The 15,696-nt window shown below is 38.4% G+C and overlaps 1 protein-coding gene across 7 annotated transcripts in view; it reads left to right on the top strand.

Annotated features, from left to right (window-relative positions):
• The window catches only part of ATP13A3 (ATPase 13A3), an 83,212-nt gene that overhangs the window by 18,804 nt on the left and 48,712 nt on the right, over nucleotides 1-15,696 (top strand). For 4 of the 7 annotated variants that reach the window (XM_047789080.1, XM_047789054.1, XM_047789043.1 and 1 more), the window contains 10 exons: nucleotides 3,577-3,675; nucleotides 4,080-4,253; nucleotides 4,847-5,029; nucleotides 5,328-5,398; nucleotides 7,431-7,511; nucleotides 8,649-8,718; nucleotides 10,468-10,602; nucleotides 11,061-11,133; nucleotides 13,503-13,634; nucleotides 15,394-15,573. In XM_047789080.1, the coding sequence (XP_047645036.1) occupies nucleotides 3,625-3,675; nucleotides 4,080-4,253; nucleotides 4,847-5,029; nucleotides 5,328-5,398; nucleotides 7,431-7,511; nucleotides 8,649-8,718; nucleotides 10,468-10,602; nucleotides 11,061-11,133; nucleotides 13,503-13,634; nucleotides 15,394-15,573 (1,150 nt within the window). In that variant the 5' untranslated portion in view covers nucleotides 3,577-3,624. The remainder of the gene's footprint in view (nucleotides 1-3,576; nucleotides 3,676-4,079; nucleotides 4,254-4,846; nucleotides 5,030-5,327; nucleotides 5,399-7,430; nucleotides 7,512-8,648; nucleotides 8,719-10,467; nucleotides 10,603-11,060; nucleotides 11,134-13,502; nucleotides 13,635-15,393; nucleotides 15,574-15,696) is intronic. The other 3 variants (XM_047789071.1, XM_047789065.1, XM_047789088.1) reach the window with 2 other exon arrangements.

The following is a 15,696-nucleotide window of genomic DNA, read 5'->3' as shown; positions in this document are numbered from 1 at the left end:
TATTTATCTCATGGGTTGTATTTTCTTTGTGTGCCTGTTAAAAGTTTTAAGTGGATGTTAGACATTATAACTGGATATTTTGTATTCCTATAAATCTCCTTGAACTCAGTTAAGTTACTTGGAAACAATTTTATTCTTTCAAGTCTTAAAGCTTTGTGAGGCAGAACCATAGTAGCTTTTAGTTTAGGGGTAATTCGAACCTAATGCTGAAGCAAAATCCTCTGAATACTCCCTCTGATTCCATGCAGTTAATGGAGGTTTTCTTCTATGGCTGGTGAGAACAGGCACTCTTCCCAACCCTGTAATCCCTGATGCTTTTTCCCCCCCTTAATTCTTTTGGCCTTTTGGGTGGCTCTTCTTGGTAGTTTCATCACACACAAGTGCTGATCAGTACACAACTGAAGACTTGAGAAGGGACTGTCTTATAGATTTGTGGTGTGCACATCCCTGGTAATCTGTTCTGCAAACCTAGGCATTTTGATGCCTCCCCAGCTTCAGCTTCTTCTCTTCAACTCAAGGAGACTGCTGGGCTCCCCATGGGTTCCCTGCCCTACCTTTTTTTTTTTTTTTTTCTCCTGTGAATTACTCAGTTTATAAAGTGGAATAGTTGTGGAGCTCACCTACATGCTTACCATTTCTGTGTCGGTTTGTATCATTGTCTGACATCCAGTTCCTTGAAGAATATATAGTTTTATATAGTTTACCCACTTCGTTGTCATAGGGAGAAAGCCCAATCTGGTCTGTGCTTTTCCCTCTTGGTTGGAAGCAGGAGTCTCTCCATTTAAGAATTTGAATTGGAGTTCCCATCGTGGCTCACTGATTAACGAATCCGACTAGGAACCATGAGGTTGCGGGTTCAATCCCTGCCCTTGCTCAGTGGGTTAACAATCCGGTGTTGCTGTGAGCTGTGGTGTAGGTAGCAGATGCGGCTCGGATCCTGTGTTGCTGTGGCTCTGGCATAGCCGGCGGCTACAGCTCCAATTCGACCCCCAGCCTGGGAACCTCCATATGCTGTGGGAGCGGCCCCAGAAATGACAAAAAGACAAAACAAACAAAAAAAAGAATTTGAATTAGTTCCTCCCCTCAAGAAACGTATTTTATGTGGTGATGGGAAATGATCAGAATTTTATGTTTTGGTTATGAAAATGACTCTGGTGAATCCTGAGATGATCCTGAGATTCAGTCCAGAATTTAAGGAAGAACGATAGATAGATTTAAGAACCCCAGGCTGGATCTTTCAGTGGAGCAGTGTCAGGGCAGAGTTCCTTTGCTTTACCCTTTGAAGGTAAGCATGTGCACATTTGAAACCTTGCAGGATTAGATTATACAGGTTCAGGTAGCAACAGCTGATCTTTTCTACAGGGAAACAGTTTGGACTTGCTCATTCTCCCCACGGTCTATAGCAGCAGCTGCGTAGCCCTTTAGGATAACTGCCACCTCAAGACTTACGGATTTGATGGATCAGTCTTATAATGGTGGAATGGCTCTAGTACCGTGCTTTTCAGCAGTTGTAACACTACCCTAGACTAAGAAGAAATTGTTACTAAATTCCCTAAAAGGTTTTGTGTGATAATGTGGCTTGTTTTCCTCTGAGAAACAAGGTAGCTCTGAGGCTTCTTTTCCAAGATGGCATTGAGTCCAGTATATATTGTGTGCCCGTGCATCTGTGTGTTTGTAATCAAACTCTTGTGTTTTATTTCTGTAGAAAGCCCTGACCCTACCTAGCTTTGATCCCATCTCGGGCTGTCAGAAGGCAGAGAAACTTTATGTGCCCATGCAGGAGGCATCAATATTTTTTATTGGTCATTTTGTTGATGACATAAATCAAGAGATTCCAGTAGTCCTGTATGGGGGATTAATTAGTTTGAAATCCTGTGGTTGATTATACTTGGCTGTTAGTTCGTATCACATAAACGTCACAAAGCTATTGCTGTCTTAGCACAAGTTCTTTATAAGGTCATTCATTCAGCAAGTAATTTTTGAGTGCCTACCATGTGTCAGGCCTGTGCTGTACACTGGATAGATGAATAGATTTATGGCATCTGGAATGAGGGAGGGAATGTTCCCACTGTGTTCTGCAGAGATCAACCGAGTCTAAAGCAATGGCTCTCACTGGGCTTAAGGCCCAGACCCTTTAATAGTCTTGAAAATGATTGTGAACTCTAAGTGCCTTTGTTTATATGGGTTATATCTGTTATTGCCACTTTAGGTATAGATATTTAAGAATATTAATTTATGAGTTCCCTGGTGGCTCAGCAGTTTAAGAGTCTGGCTTCACTGCTGTGGCTCAAGTTCTGACTAGGGAACTTTTGCATGCTGCAAGCATGGCCGAGGGGGAAAAAAAGGAATATTAATTTAATAGAACAGTAATGGAATTGTTACACAAGTAACTTTTTTTCTGAAAAACATTTATTTTCCAGAAACAAAATTTGGAAGAACACTGGCATTGTTTTACATTTTGAAACTCTCTTTAATATGTAGCCGAATGTCTAATATTTGAATTTAATCTCTTTTCTAATACAGGAAAATATTTTTGTCAGTGGGCTCAGTAAATTTTCTCCTTGACAAGCATTATGGGTAATCAGAAGTAATCAGAAGATTGCTTAGTGAACTTGGAATCAGAATGGGATATTTAGTTGAATGGTCACGGACAGGGGTACACCTGCCATAGAGGTTGACTCTTGGCCAGAGATTGCCATTCATGTGATAGGTTCTCAGTAGATGAGACTGGGACATGAAAAAGAAGGATTCTTAGTAGTTTCTCCTAGGATTTTTTTTTTTTTTTTTGCCCTTTTTTAGGGCTGCACCCATGGCATATGGAGGTTCCCAGGCTAGGGGTCCACTGGGAGATGTAGCCACTGGCCTATGCCACAGCCACAGCAACGCTGGATCCAAGCCACGTCTGTGACCAACACCACAGCTCACAGCAATGCTGGATTCTTAACGCACTGAGCAAGGCCAGGGATTGAACCCAGGTCCTCATGGATGCTAGTTGGGTTTGTTAACCACTGAGTCATGACGGGAACTCCTCTTTTAGGATTTAAATTGCTTTGTAGCAGGCTGATTGCTAGTATAAATTAATGAAATATGCCAAGTTTTGTGATAGTAAATCATGCAGGTACAAGAACTGGCACACCACTGAACATGTCAAGAGAATCACATGAAGTAGCACTTTAGTGACTACTTACATATCAGTTAAACTTTTACCAAAACAAGAAATCTGGAGTTCCTATTGTGGCGCAGCGGAAACGAATCCGACTAGGAACCATGAGGTTTCGGATTTGATCCCTGGCCTTGCTCAGTGGGTTTAGGATCTGGCGTTGCCGTGAGCTGTGGGGTAGGTCGCAGACTCAGCTCATATCTGGCGTTGCTGTGGCTCTGCCTAGGCCAGCGACTACAGCTCTAATTAGACCCCTAGACTGGGAATCTCCGTATGCCGCAGGTGTGGCCCTCAAAAGGAAAAAAAAAAAGACAAAAAATCCTCCCCCAAAACAAGAAATCTGGTAGTATATAGTTACATGTATAGTCTACTAAGATACAGAATAATGTCTTAATATTTGTTCTCTTTTCCCTCAGTTATCTTCAATCCTTCTGAAGCATAAGACCTTCCCAACCATTGTAGATATGGACAAAGAAGAAAGGAAGACTATCAACCAGGGTCAAGAAGATGAAATGGTAACTGGTTTTTATAGTTTACTTATAAAGTGTGAAGAATTTATTTTTCTAGGGAAGTAGAAAAGTACCTTTAAAAAACTGCCAGAATAAAATAAAATACAGCTAAATCAGTGCCCTTTCTTCATTCTGTGTTTTTGGATTGGGATTATGTGGCATCTCTGATTGAAGTCTAGTTCCTGTTTCCCTTGTGAGCTGTTAAAACTGAGAGGAAAGAGGTTTGCTTTTTTACTTGTTAATTTAAGAAGTAACAGAATTTCTCATTTTGACTTACAAAAAATTTAAAATGAGCTTAATAAAACTCATCTCTTCTTGTGGTATGTGTGTGGGGGGGAAGATAGGAAGGCTTTGGAATTTGCCTCTCTTATCATTTGATATTTAATCACGTAATCACCGTGTCCATGCAGGAGGTTTATGGCTATAATTTGTGTCGCTGGAAGCTTGCCATAGTTTCTCTAGGAGTGGTGTGTACTGGTGGCTTTCTTCTCCTCCTCCTCTATTGGATGCCCGAGTGGCGGGTGAAGGCGACCTGTGTTAGAGCTGCAGTTAAAGACTGTGAAGTGGTGCTGCTGAGGACTACTGTAAGTCCATGTATTTACTGGTAGCTAAGTGAGGAGAACATCACTGCTAGGGTATAATGAGGAATACTAGCTCTAATATTTCTAAAGTATCTGTGTTCAATTGAATATTATCCCAATGATTAGAGTTCATAGGAATCTTAAAGAGGACCAGCTCTACCCTCTTACATAGCTCTTGGTGCACTGAGAGATTAGGTAGATGGCTGTTCTGTCAAGATCACCTAACAGGACTATATCCTGAGTGATGCTGCTGCACCCCCGGTTTGTTTGTTTGTTTGTTTTAAATCCTAATTGGAAGCATTTTATAAGAGGCTTTAATATCTAGTCTCAGTATATAGATAGGTCAAAGAGGAAATTACAGTCTTTTATGAGATATCCTGTCATTGAAGTATGGCGTATAAAACGGTGAGCAATTGAAAGCACTTCCTGTTAGAATTACACATCTTTGTGAAATGGTTTAGCATTTCATGAGTAGGAAGTGATGCTTTCTCAATTAGAGATAAGTAAATAATAGTATGTGAAGAATGGAAATCAAATATATGTAGTTACATAATATGCCTAATGGATTCTTTACCCTTATTCCTTTCTCTTTTAAGGATGAATTCAGAAGGTGGTTTTGTGCAAAAATTCGCTTTCTTTCTCTGGAAACCCCCCCATTTTCAATTCCAAAATCTATGGCTAATAAGATTTCCAATGGCCACGCTGTTCACTTAACTGAAAATCTGGCTGAAGAAAATAGGTTTGAGATCAGTAAATATTCACAGATTCAATCACAACAGGTATTGTGGTCTTGGTCTCAAAGTTTCTTTAAAAATCAGAATTGTTCTATGCTTTATGGAAATCTATAATTTTGTGCTTTCAGTTTTTCATTGTATTTTTGTTTGAGATAAAGTTATATGCATATAAAATACCTATTTGTCAGAATATATAACAGTTTAGTTATTTACTAGAAGAAACATTACATGTCACGTGTGATTGCTTTAATTTTAATAGATATGCTATACGCTAAATCTGTGTTAGTAAACTTAATTAAGTGATGGTAACTCCTTTTGATGTAGTGTTTATTATGTCCTACAGATGCGATACTTCACACACCATAGTGTAAGATACTTTTGGAATGATACCCTTCACAATTTTGATTTCTTAAAGTAAGTATTTTTCTTTTGTTTGGATTCTATCATGAGTATCTTGAAAGTGTTCTAGATAGAAAAGGATTCATTTTAGTGTTAACATAAAAACTGAAGAGGTTTTTATTACATAACTTATTTGTTAATAACTCCCTGGTGTTATTTGAATGCTTAATAACCATTTTAGAGTAAGTCCTACCTGCAGCTTGTACCTTGGCAGAATTCACATAAAAGTTGGAAGCAGTATGCTCCCAAAGTCCAGTTTGGGTCTGAGTTCTTTTCTTTTTGGGGATTCATCTCAAAGTGAATTTTGAGTATACTTTTAGCCTGTCACACTATCTGAATTACCACCTCTCAGTTTGTTGACAGTTCCATCCACTCGTACTTGAGATATGGAGTGATAGACAGTCATAAATTTAACTTCAATAGGTGGATAAAATGGGACTTTTTTTTTTTAATAAGGCTTGGGTAGGATGAATTGGAGTAATCCCTTAAAATTTATTTTTTTATGAGGGCTTCAAATTATATAAGTATTAAGTTTACTAGGATTTTATTTTTATTGTTGCTATTAAAGTGATTATTATAAACAGTCACTAAGTTCCATTGATTGAGAGTGACAAAGGAATTTTTTTTTTTTGCCATTTCTTGGGCCGCTCTTGTGGCATATGGAGGTTCCCAGGCTAGGGGTCAAATTGGAGCCATAGCCGCCAGCCTACGCCAGAGCCACAGCCAACACAGGATCCGAGCCGTGTCTGCAACCTACACCACAGCTCACGGCAATGCCAGATCCTTAACCCACTGAGCAAGGCCAGGGATCGAACCCGCAACCTCATGGTTCCTAGTCGGATTTGTTAACCACTGAGCCATGACGGGAACTCCAGGAATTCTTAATACTAGCAGTAAAAGAATTATCTTATGAACACTTAAAATATTCATGCCTGGATTTTTTTCTTAGACATTTAAGAACTGGAATATTCTGGAATGAACCAGGACAAGTCCACATGCTTAGTTCTGAAAATCATTCCTAGTTAAGAACCGTTGCTTGCTTTATAAAACACTGCCAAGGACCTCACATTTTGTTTTTTTAAAAAATTTGACTTGGAGCTGATTTCTGCTGCCTTTGGAGAAGTAATCAACCTCAGTGGGAAAAGTAGGTCAAAATATTTGCTGACCATACCGACTTGTAGAATTTAAATCCATCCCAACAACAGCAGTTTATTAAGGAGCTTAGTTTTCTTTTTCTTTTTGTCTTTTTAGGGCCGCACCCGAAGCACATGGAGGTTCCCAGTCTAGGGGTCAAATCGGAGCTGTAGCTGCTGGCCTGCACCACAGCCACAGCATTGCGGGATCAGAGCCTCATCTGTGACCTACACCCCTGGAGCTTAGTTTTTCTATCTGAAAAAAGTAGAAAATGATTGGAGTTAAATGATGTGTTGATTCTCTTTAGAGTTTTATGACTAGTATCTTAGCATAAACATAATTAAGACATTTTGGGGAAAAGTAGATATGTTAGTTGAATCCTGGTTTGAATTGTTAATAGATTTTAGACATTGCCTGGAACTCATACAGATTCTGCACTTTTCTTCTGAGTATGTATTAGATGAGGGAAGAATTTAGATTGATGCTCTCATAGAAAGAAAAATAAATGAATAGGATTTCTTAGTGTCAAGCTTCAAAGATTGAAGAGGGAAACTGTATAGATAAAAAGTAAAAATACTTTCATCTTTAATTTGGAATTCTCAAGTTAGTCTTTAATTTTATTAGTTTAATGATTGGCTCTTAGACTTAAAGGATAATAATTTTACTCTATAAACTTGAATATTGAGAGCCATCCTATCAACTTAGAAGTTGCTGCATTTGAGACTTAGACCTTTCATTATTATTTATCTTAGGAATTTGAGATTTAAAAATTCTCATCCATTGTCTCAGTTTTTTTGGGAGTTTCTGTTTGTAAGGAAGTCACACTTTAAAATCAGGAATATAGAAAAATAAGGCATTAAGAAGTTTGGATATTTTAAACTTTGTTTAAAGTAAAAACTTTGGATTTATTTAGGGGACTGGATGAAGGTGTTTCTTGTACGTCAATTTATGAAAAGCATAGTGCAGGACTGACAAAGGGGATGCATGCCTACAGGTAATTTTTATCCAACTAAAGTTAGATCTATTATCAAAATTCCTAAATAAAGTAGTATATGTAGTCTACCCTTTTGCCATAGAGTTGTAATATTAACAGGTATTTAAATATTATAACAGCAAGCACTTGACAACTTAATGATATTTTATTTGGATAAGACTGTCATTTTAGAATTATAAAAATATTGAGGCCGATTTTGAAGTGGATATCCCTGAGATACTCTGTTATTTCATCAGTTCTAAGGTGCACACTCTCCTACATTTTGACATCTCTAAAAGGAAGGGTGTGTCATACTGTGGGTGGAGTGTCATTCTTTACTTGTCAGCATTTTTATCTTGATAGTGCATAAAATCATGGTGTGTCTTACAATTGATAGCATCTTAGATTTACTTAATACTGGGACTCGTAAGCATGAGCTCAAATTTACCACAATGAAAATTTGTGATCTTTTTATAGTGTTATTTTTTTTGCTAAAGTATAAAAGTATACCAGTGTATTGCATATCCTGAAGATAAATGCCATTTTTAATTAAATTAGAAATTTTCTTGTACTCCTACAGCATATTCTTTCAGAGCGTTAGAATGTAAATTCATTAATTCAAGGCTTCTACTTCATAAAAGGCAAGAATTACTTTATCATATAGAAAATACTATTATAACATAAGGAATTTAAGTGGAAGGATTTAAGCAACTTTTAAAAGCATTAAAGAAAAAAGGCTGTATGTGTAATGTTTTGAAATAAACATTTTTAGTACAGTATTCTTATTAGAAAAACAGTACAGGGCCCCCTCAAATTTACCTTCTCTTACAAAAATTAATTGCAATTCAGAATTGTTGAGATGTGTTCATGGATGGAAAAGAAAGTCTTACTGACATGGTTTTATAGACTTGTAGGAAAGATAATTGTCACATAAAAAGATAAAATGGTAACAGTACAGTTATCCAGTGTTAACTTTGTAGCTCTGAATACCATGAATAAAGGATTTAAGTTGTAGAAGACAACTGTTTAGAAACATCAATGTTTAAGTTCCAGATTTAAGAAGCACTTGGCGGTTTGAGCCTTATCTAATGCAATGCCTTCCCTAAATTGTACTATTAAGGTAGAATGTAATACTTTTATTGTGTTTTCCTGTTATAGAAAATTGCTTTATGGAGTAAATGAAATTGCTGTGAAAGTGCCTTCAGTTTTTAAGCTTCTAATTAAGGAGGTAAGACAGTCACATTTGTCTCAGCATTTGTGGTCAATAGGCTCATCAATTGAAAAGAGCAGGATTTAAGTAATAAGTTATTCTTGCTTTTTTTGGGTTATTGTTATTCCTAACTTCTTTTTGCTTATTTTTTTTACTTGGAAGGTAAGAAAGACATTTCTCTGTAATCAGTAATTTGGGGCATGATTGCTTTTGTATTTTGTTTACTTTTTTCACCTTTCTTATCTGTAGAATTTTTGTTTGTTTGTTTTACTCTCAGGAAGTCGCACATCTACATCTTACCCTATTTTATAGATGTACACACCTGCCTTTTATTTTAAAAATAATTTATCGTGTTTCCTTCACATGGTACACTCTTGGGAAGTAGGCATCCTGCCAGGAGTTTGGAATTAAAAACATGACATAATGAATGACATTGAGGAGCCTGCACTTGAGCCCGGGACAAATACATGTCAGTAGTTATTGTAGTGACGGTTGAGTTGTAAGAGCCATAGAAGAGGTGTAAATAAAGGGTTGTGGGTACATCAAGGATGGGAATAAGTGGTTTTGCCTAGCAGAGTTAGGCTCTGTAGACTTCCTTCTGATTTGGGGCTGAAGATTAAGAAGTAGCTGTATTGGGTGAATACTTTTAGTAGGAGCTGCAGATTGTTTTCCTTCAGTTCCTGAGAGTGGCCATATTATGCTGCTTTAGAGCATAGCAAAGTATAATAATTAGGAATTAAGAAGACTGGTTTGTATGTGACTCCATCAGTAACTAGCTTTGATCATTAGAAGGCCTTTCTCTCTGCTGCTTCTTTATGGATAAAATTGCAGTTAAGTTTTTTCTACTGATCTCATTTGCTTTTGAAGTAAAATGGGACTATATATGTGAAAGTACAGAAGCATCAATTTTAAGACATTGGGGCGTTATTAATGAAATTGGAATTCATAATAAGTAAAACTTCTATTTGATTAAAAGCTTTGTATCCATCAGCAGCATTCTCATTATTGGAAGTAAATGTACTTTATTACTAAAGCAGAACTAAATTCATATACCTGAGCTATTTCTAGCCGAATCTATCTAAATGGATGCAAATAATTTAAGCATATTTAGTAGTTCCCATTATGGTGCAGCAGAAATGAATCTGACTAGGAACCATGAGGTTGCAGTTTTGATCCCTGGGCTCGCTCAGTGGGGATCTGGTGTTGCCGTGAGCTGTGGTGTAGGTCGCAGGTGAGACTTGGATCTGGTGTTGCCGTGAGCTGTGGTGTAGGTCGCAGGTGAGACTTGGATCTGGTGTGGCTGTTGCGTAGGCTGGCACCTGTAGCTCCAATTTGATCCCTAGCCTGGGAGCCTCCATATGCCGAGTGTGTGGCCCTAAAAAGCAAAAATTAAAAAAAAAATAAAAAAATCAAATTAAGCCTATTTAGTCAAATTCTAGTAGTAGATTTTTTTGGGTTTCTTTTGGCCACACCCATGGCATGTGGAAGTTCCCTGGGCCAGGAATCCAACCTACATCACAGCTTTAACCAGAACTATGTCAGTAACATTGCCACAATGTTGGATCTTTAACCTGCTGAACCACGAAGGGATGCCCAAATTCTAGTTGTTTAATGGTTTAAAATAATAATAATAATAATGCTTACTCTACTCTTTTGAGTAGTGCCCAAGGGTACTATAGAGCTTATCCTGTGTCTTGTTGGTTATTTCTTAACTCTGGATGGTTATAAATATCTCCTTCAATTTGACTTAAAAATCTTGTTTTTTAGGTTCTCAACCCATTTTACATTTTCCAGCTGTTCAGTGTTATACTCTGGAGCACAGATGAATACTATTACTATGCTGTAGCCATTGTGATTATGTCTGTAGTATCAATTATAAGCTCCCTGTATGCCATTAGAAAGGTAAGTCCAATTTATCATGGGTTTCACAACTGTGCTTGTGTTTTGTAATAACATGTAAGGTGTGTAGAATGATGTTTGGTATAAAGTACTCAGTAGTCACTCTTAGTTATGTGAGTATGTACTCCCTTTCCCTCCTTTTTGAGGTAGGGGAAGGCAGATGCTTTTCAGAGTATGATTTGACTGCTTTGAGGCCGTGGGGATCTATAGTTGCTTACCTCAGACTGGAGTACCGGAGGGCTGATTGTGCTCTTTTCAGGGCTGTATCATTAAAGCGCTTCTTATTTTGTGTTGAGCTAATACATTGCATAATTTTTGAATCTTTTTGATCTTGACATTTTTAAAGGCAGAGCAATATGCATTTATTATATTAGCTTACCTTAGTTCACATTACCCTTGCTTTCTGTTTCTTGAAGAGTGAGTTTATATTAACGAGTTAACATTGTTTTTCCCTGATTCAGCAATATATTATGTTGCATGACATGGTGGCAGCTCACAGTACTGTGAGAGTTTCAGTTTGCAGAGTAAATGAAGGTAAGTACTTCAGATTACTCTTGGAAAAATAAATTAAAAAAGATGTCCACTGAGCACTAACGTGTGAAGCAAGCCCAGTGTTACTATACATACACACTCATTACCATAAGAAATAAAAATAGGTGTTTGGATTTGTACACATGTCTCTTATCAAATACATTTCATTTATGTGGATCTGTATTTATCTATAACGTGACAGATACTATACTAGGCTCTTGGGATGCAAGAGTTAACCAAGATGGGCAGTCCTTGCCATCACTGAACTCCAGTCTAGTTGGAAAGAGAAATAATTAAGTGTGATAAATACTATGATAGCAAGAGGTCAGGGAACTTAGATTTTAGAGAAAGCTCATTTACTGTAGGTGTTAGAGATGGCGTCTTTGTACAAGAAGTTTATTTTATTTTTTTATTTTTTTGCTTTTTCGGGCCACACCTGCGGCATATGGAGGTTCTAAGGCTAGGGGTCGAATTGGAGCTACAGCTGCCAGCCTATGGCACAGCTACACCATCTCAAGATCCGAGCCTCATCTTCGACCTACACCACAGCTCACGGTAACGCTTGAGTGAGGCCAGGGATTGAACCTGCAACCTCATGGTTCCTAGTTGGATTCGTTTCCGCTATGCCACAACGGGGACGCCCTGTACAAGAAGTTTTGAGTGGTTGAATTAGCCAGATAAAAGGCAGGTGAGGAGGTGTGAAGCGGGGGTGAGAGATGGAGAGAAGAAGGTTCTAAGTGCCCAAAGGCCCAGATATTAGAGTTTGGTCATTGTAGTAACTGAAAGAAATTCAGTGTGGCAGATGCAGCAGCTAGAAGGTAGGCAGCCTTTAATGGTCTGTTAAGGAATTTGGACTCTCCCAAAAAGGCAGTGGAAAGCCATTGAAGAGTTTGAAGCAGGAGAGTGATATGATCATATTTGCCTATTTGAAAAAAGTGATTCTGGCTGCTGTGTTCGAACTGATGTAGAAGGGAGTAATGTTGAAGGCATGACATGGATCAGGGGGAGGGTCGTGGAGCTGGAGAGTAGTGAGATGGATTTGCAAGACACTTAAATTCAGGCATGGGTCAAGATTTGATGACTCACTGGGTGCAAAGTGATAGAATGCTCAGGTTGTGGGAATGGATGTTGATGTCAACTAATTAAATAGGGAGCACTGCAGGATTTTAGGGAAGAATAATGTTTTGGACCTGTTAGTTTGGAGAAATAGTAAAGAGGTAAGGTAATAAAGGGGAGGCAGCCCAGCAGCATGGGCCTTGGAGACAGTAGCCACTCTGATTTAGGTCAAAGCAAGTCAGTCAGTCTTCACTCTCTTGGCTCAGTATATACTACATCCAAGGGTAAACCCAGTTTGGTCCATCAGGTTGCTTCCTTTCTTGTGCTTTTTGGTCACTTGCTAGGCGGGGGCAGAATGAGAGAGACAAAGACTAATATAAGGCCACCTTTTACTTGGGAAGATCTTTAAAGAAGTGTTTAACTAACTTTAATATAATATGTAAATTTCTAAGGAAATAATGAACTAGCAGTACAAAGTTTAATTTATAAATTTAAAAAAATTTAAAATATTTTGGGACTATTTTAGGAGTATTGAGAAGACAATGAGACATTGTGATTATAAATGGTAGCAATGAGAAAAAAGAATACTATTAAGAAAGTGATGGCATTCCCATTGTGGCTCAGTGGTTAACGAATCCAACTAGGAACCATGAGGTTGCGGGTTCAATCCCTGGCCTCGCTCAGTGGGTTAAGGATCCCACGTTGCCGTGAGCCGTGGTGTAGGTTGCAGACGAGGCTCGGATCCCACGTTGTTGTGGCTGTGGTGTGGCCAGCAGCAACAGCTCCGATTAGACCCCTAGCCTGGGAACCTCCATATGCCCCAGGAGCAGCCCTAGAAAAGGCAAAAAGACCAAAAAAAAAAAAAAAAAACCTGCTAATATTTCAGTGTTTTTATCTGTTTCCAAGGGATTATGGAAATCTGAGTTTTTTTAACCTGTTGCTGGAGGTCTCCTGTATGGACTCACTGTTTACTCATAGGGCTGATAGCTAAGATTGACCATCCACCGTTGTAATGAATGTTGAAGGCCACCCACCTGTTAGGTTGGGGGGGACTTGGCGTCAACTGTGAGCAGTTGATTTCCTATTCAGGAACAAACTGGCTGAAACATTTAAATACCATGCTTTGTTAGCTCAAGGAATAATAATCTATTTATCAAAATGCGTCATCTATTGGGATTTTCCTCTTTAACTCCATTATATTTTTAACATCTTATGGAGATCAGGTGACCTTTGGATAGGTTTTTTGTTTGCTATATTTTTATTCCAAGTTAAAGAATATATTTCTCAGACTTTTCTTTTTCTTTCTTTAAATCCAGAAATAGAAGAGATCTTTTCTACAGACCTTGTGCCAGGAGACGTCATGGTCATTCCATTAAATGGGATAGTCATGCCTTGTGATGCAGTGCTTATTAGTGGGACTTGCATTGTAAATGAAAGCATGTTAACAGGTAAACTAACTTAAATGAATAAGAACCAGATAGGTTGTTGATAATGACATTAGGATTAAATAGTTACTGATTAAGCTGTGTCCAGATTAACTATGTCGTTTGTATTCTTTACTCATGAATGTGATAGATATTGAAGTCTTTTTTTGGTTTTGTTTTGTTCTGAGGGAACCAAATTCTGCATTATACTCAACTATGATACTGAAGCACATTGCTGGTGTTCACTACATCTCTTGGCCTGCTTCTGTCCACTCTTTTTTTTCCTCTTCTCTTTAGGGCCTCACTTGTGGCATATGAAAGTTTCTGGGCTAGGGTTTGAATCGGGCTTCACCACAGCCATGGCAACACCAGGTCCAGGCTGCATCTGCGACCTGCTCTCCAGCTTACATCAACCGGATCCTTAACCCACTGAGTGAGGCCAGGGATCAAACCCGCATCCTCACGACACTGTGTTGGGTTCTTACCCACTGAGCCACAGTGGGAACGCCTGTCCATTCTTTTGACATGAGGAAATGCTTTATGTAAGGGAAGAGGGAAGAATTCCTTTGCCCACAGGGAATTCAGCATATTTACCTCTCACTTTGATGGACAGAAAGTGGGAATAAAGATTTATTTTTTGTTTTTTGTCTTGTTTTTTGGAGGGGCTGTACTCGCAGCATATGGAGATTCCCAGGCTAGGGGTTGAATTGGAGCTATAGCTGCTGGCCTACACCACAGCCACAGCACCTCAGGGGCCAAGCCACATCTGCAACCTACACCACAGCTCATAGCAATGCTGGATCCTTAACCCACTGAGCGAGGCCAGGGATCAAACCCGTAACCTCATGGTTCCTAGTCAGGTTCGTTAACCACTGAGCCATGACCAGAACTCTGATATTTTTCTTAGATTGGGGAGGAATAGACTTTAAAATAACTTCCCTTTGGAAATTCACAATCCGGAGGTAGAGCTTTATATCTTTTTATCATAGACTTTTTTTTTTAAATTGTAGTCAGTCTGGCAAGAAAGTGATTCCTATCTAATACTCTCTCTCTCTCTCTTTTTTTTTTTTGTCACTGCCCCATGGCATGCAGAAATTCCCAGGCCAGGGACTGAACTTGAGCCACAGCAGCAACCCAAGACATTGCAGTGACAATGCCGGATCCACAAGGGAACTCCGGTTTGTTTGTTTTTTGTTTGCTTTTTAAAAATATGTTTTTGAACTATTGAGAGTCTGTTTTAAAATATACCCGTACACATACATATCCCCACACACCCGCCACCTTTGATGCAAGAAGTGATAACATTTTGATGTTAAAAGGAATTTGGCTGTTTGTTACTGTTGGGGAAAATGACCTTACTGCTTTTCCTTGTTTAGATGTCTGTTCTCTTCCTGCTCGTTGGTGGGGTTAGGAGTAGGTCTTCAGCTGTCTTGTGTACTTGGGGTTGCTGAGTGCTTCCCCGCTTAGTTCTTAGGGGTACCAGAACAGGTACTATGATGAAGGCAGCAGCTCTCATCTTATTTGAAACTTTATGCTGTTATTTCCAAATGACTACCTTTGAGTCACTCACTTTCATCAATTATTGTGGAAGACAAGATGTGGTATTTCTGGGTAAGGAAATTGGTAGACAAAAAGCTAGTTGATTAAACTACATTGTTCACATGTGAGAACTCTTAATAACTTGTCAGCAGTAGAACATTTAGGATATTTGACAACTCAAGATTCGTGTATTTGATACTGATTTCTGTGCTTTAATTTATGATTTTTTTTTTTTTTCCCAAAGGAGAAAGTGTTCCAGTGACGAAGACTAATTTGCCAAATCCTTCAGTGGACATAAAAGGAATGGGAGGTGAATTATATAGTCCAGAAACACATAAACGACACACTTTGTTTTGTGGGACAACTGTTATTCAAACTCGTTTCTATACTGGAGAACTCGTCAAAGCTGTAGTAGTTAGAACAGGTAAAAAACATATAATCTTTTCTTGCATAGTTTAGCATATTTGACACCTGTTGAATGTTTCAAAAGAGATTCTCTTTTGGGAGATGATTCTCATTTTCTTATAAAAATATTGTTTAGTCATTT

This window comes from Phacochoerus africanus, chromosome 1 (genome assembly GCF_016906955.1).
Source record: "Phacochoerus africanus isolate WHEZ1 chromosome 1, ROS_Pafr_v1, whole genome shotgun sequence".
In the NCBI taxonomy this organism is placed as follows: Eukaryota; Metazoa; Chordata; class Mammalia; order Artiodactyla; family Suidae; genus Phacochoerus; species Phacochoerus africanus.
Note: the sequence above shows the minus strand (reverse complement) of the source record. Positions and strands in the feature narration are given on the sequence as shown.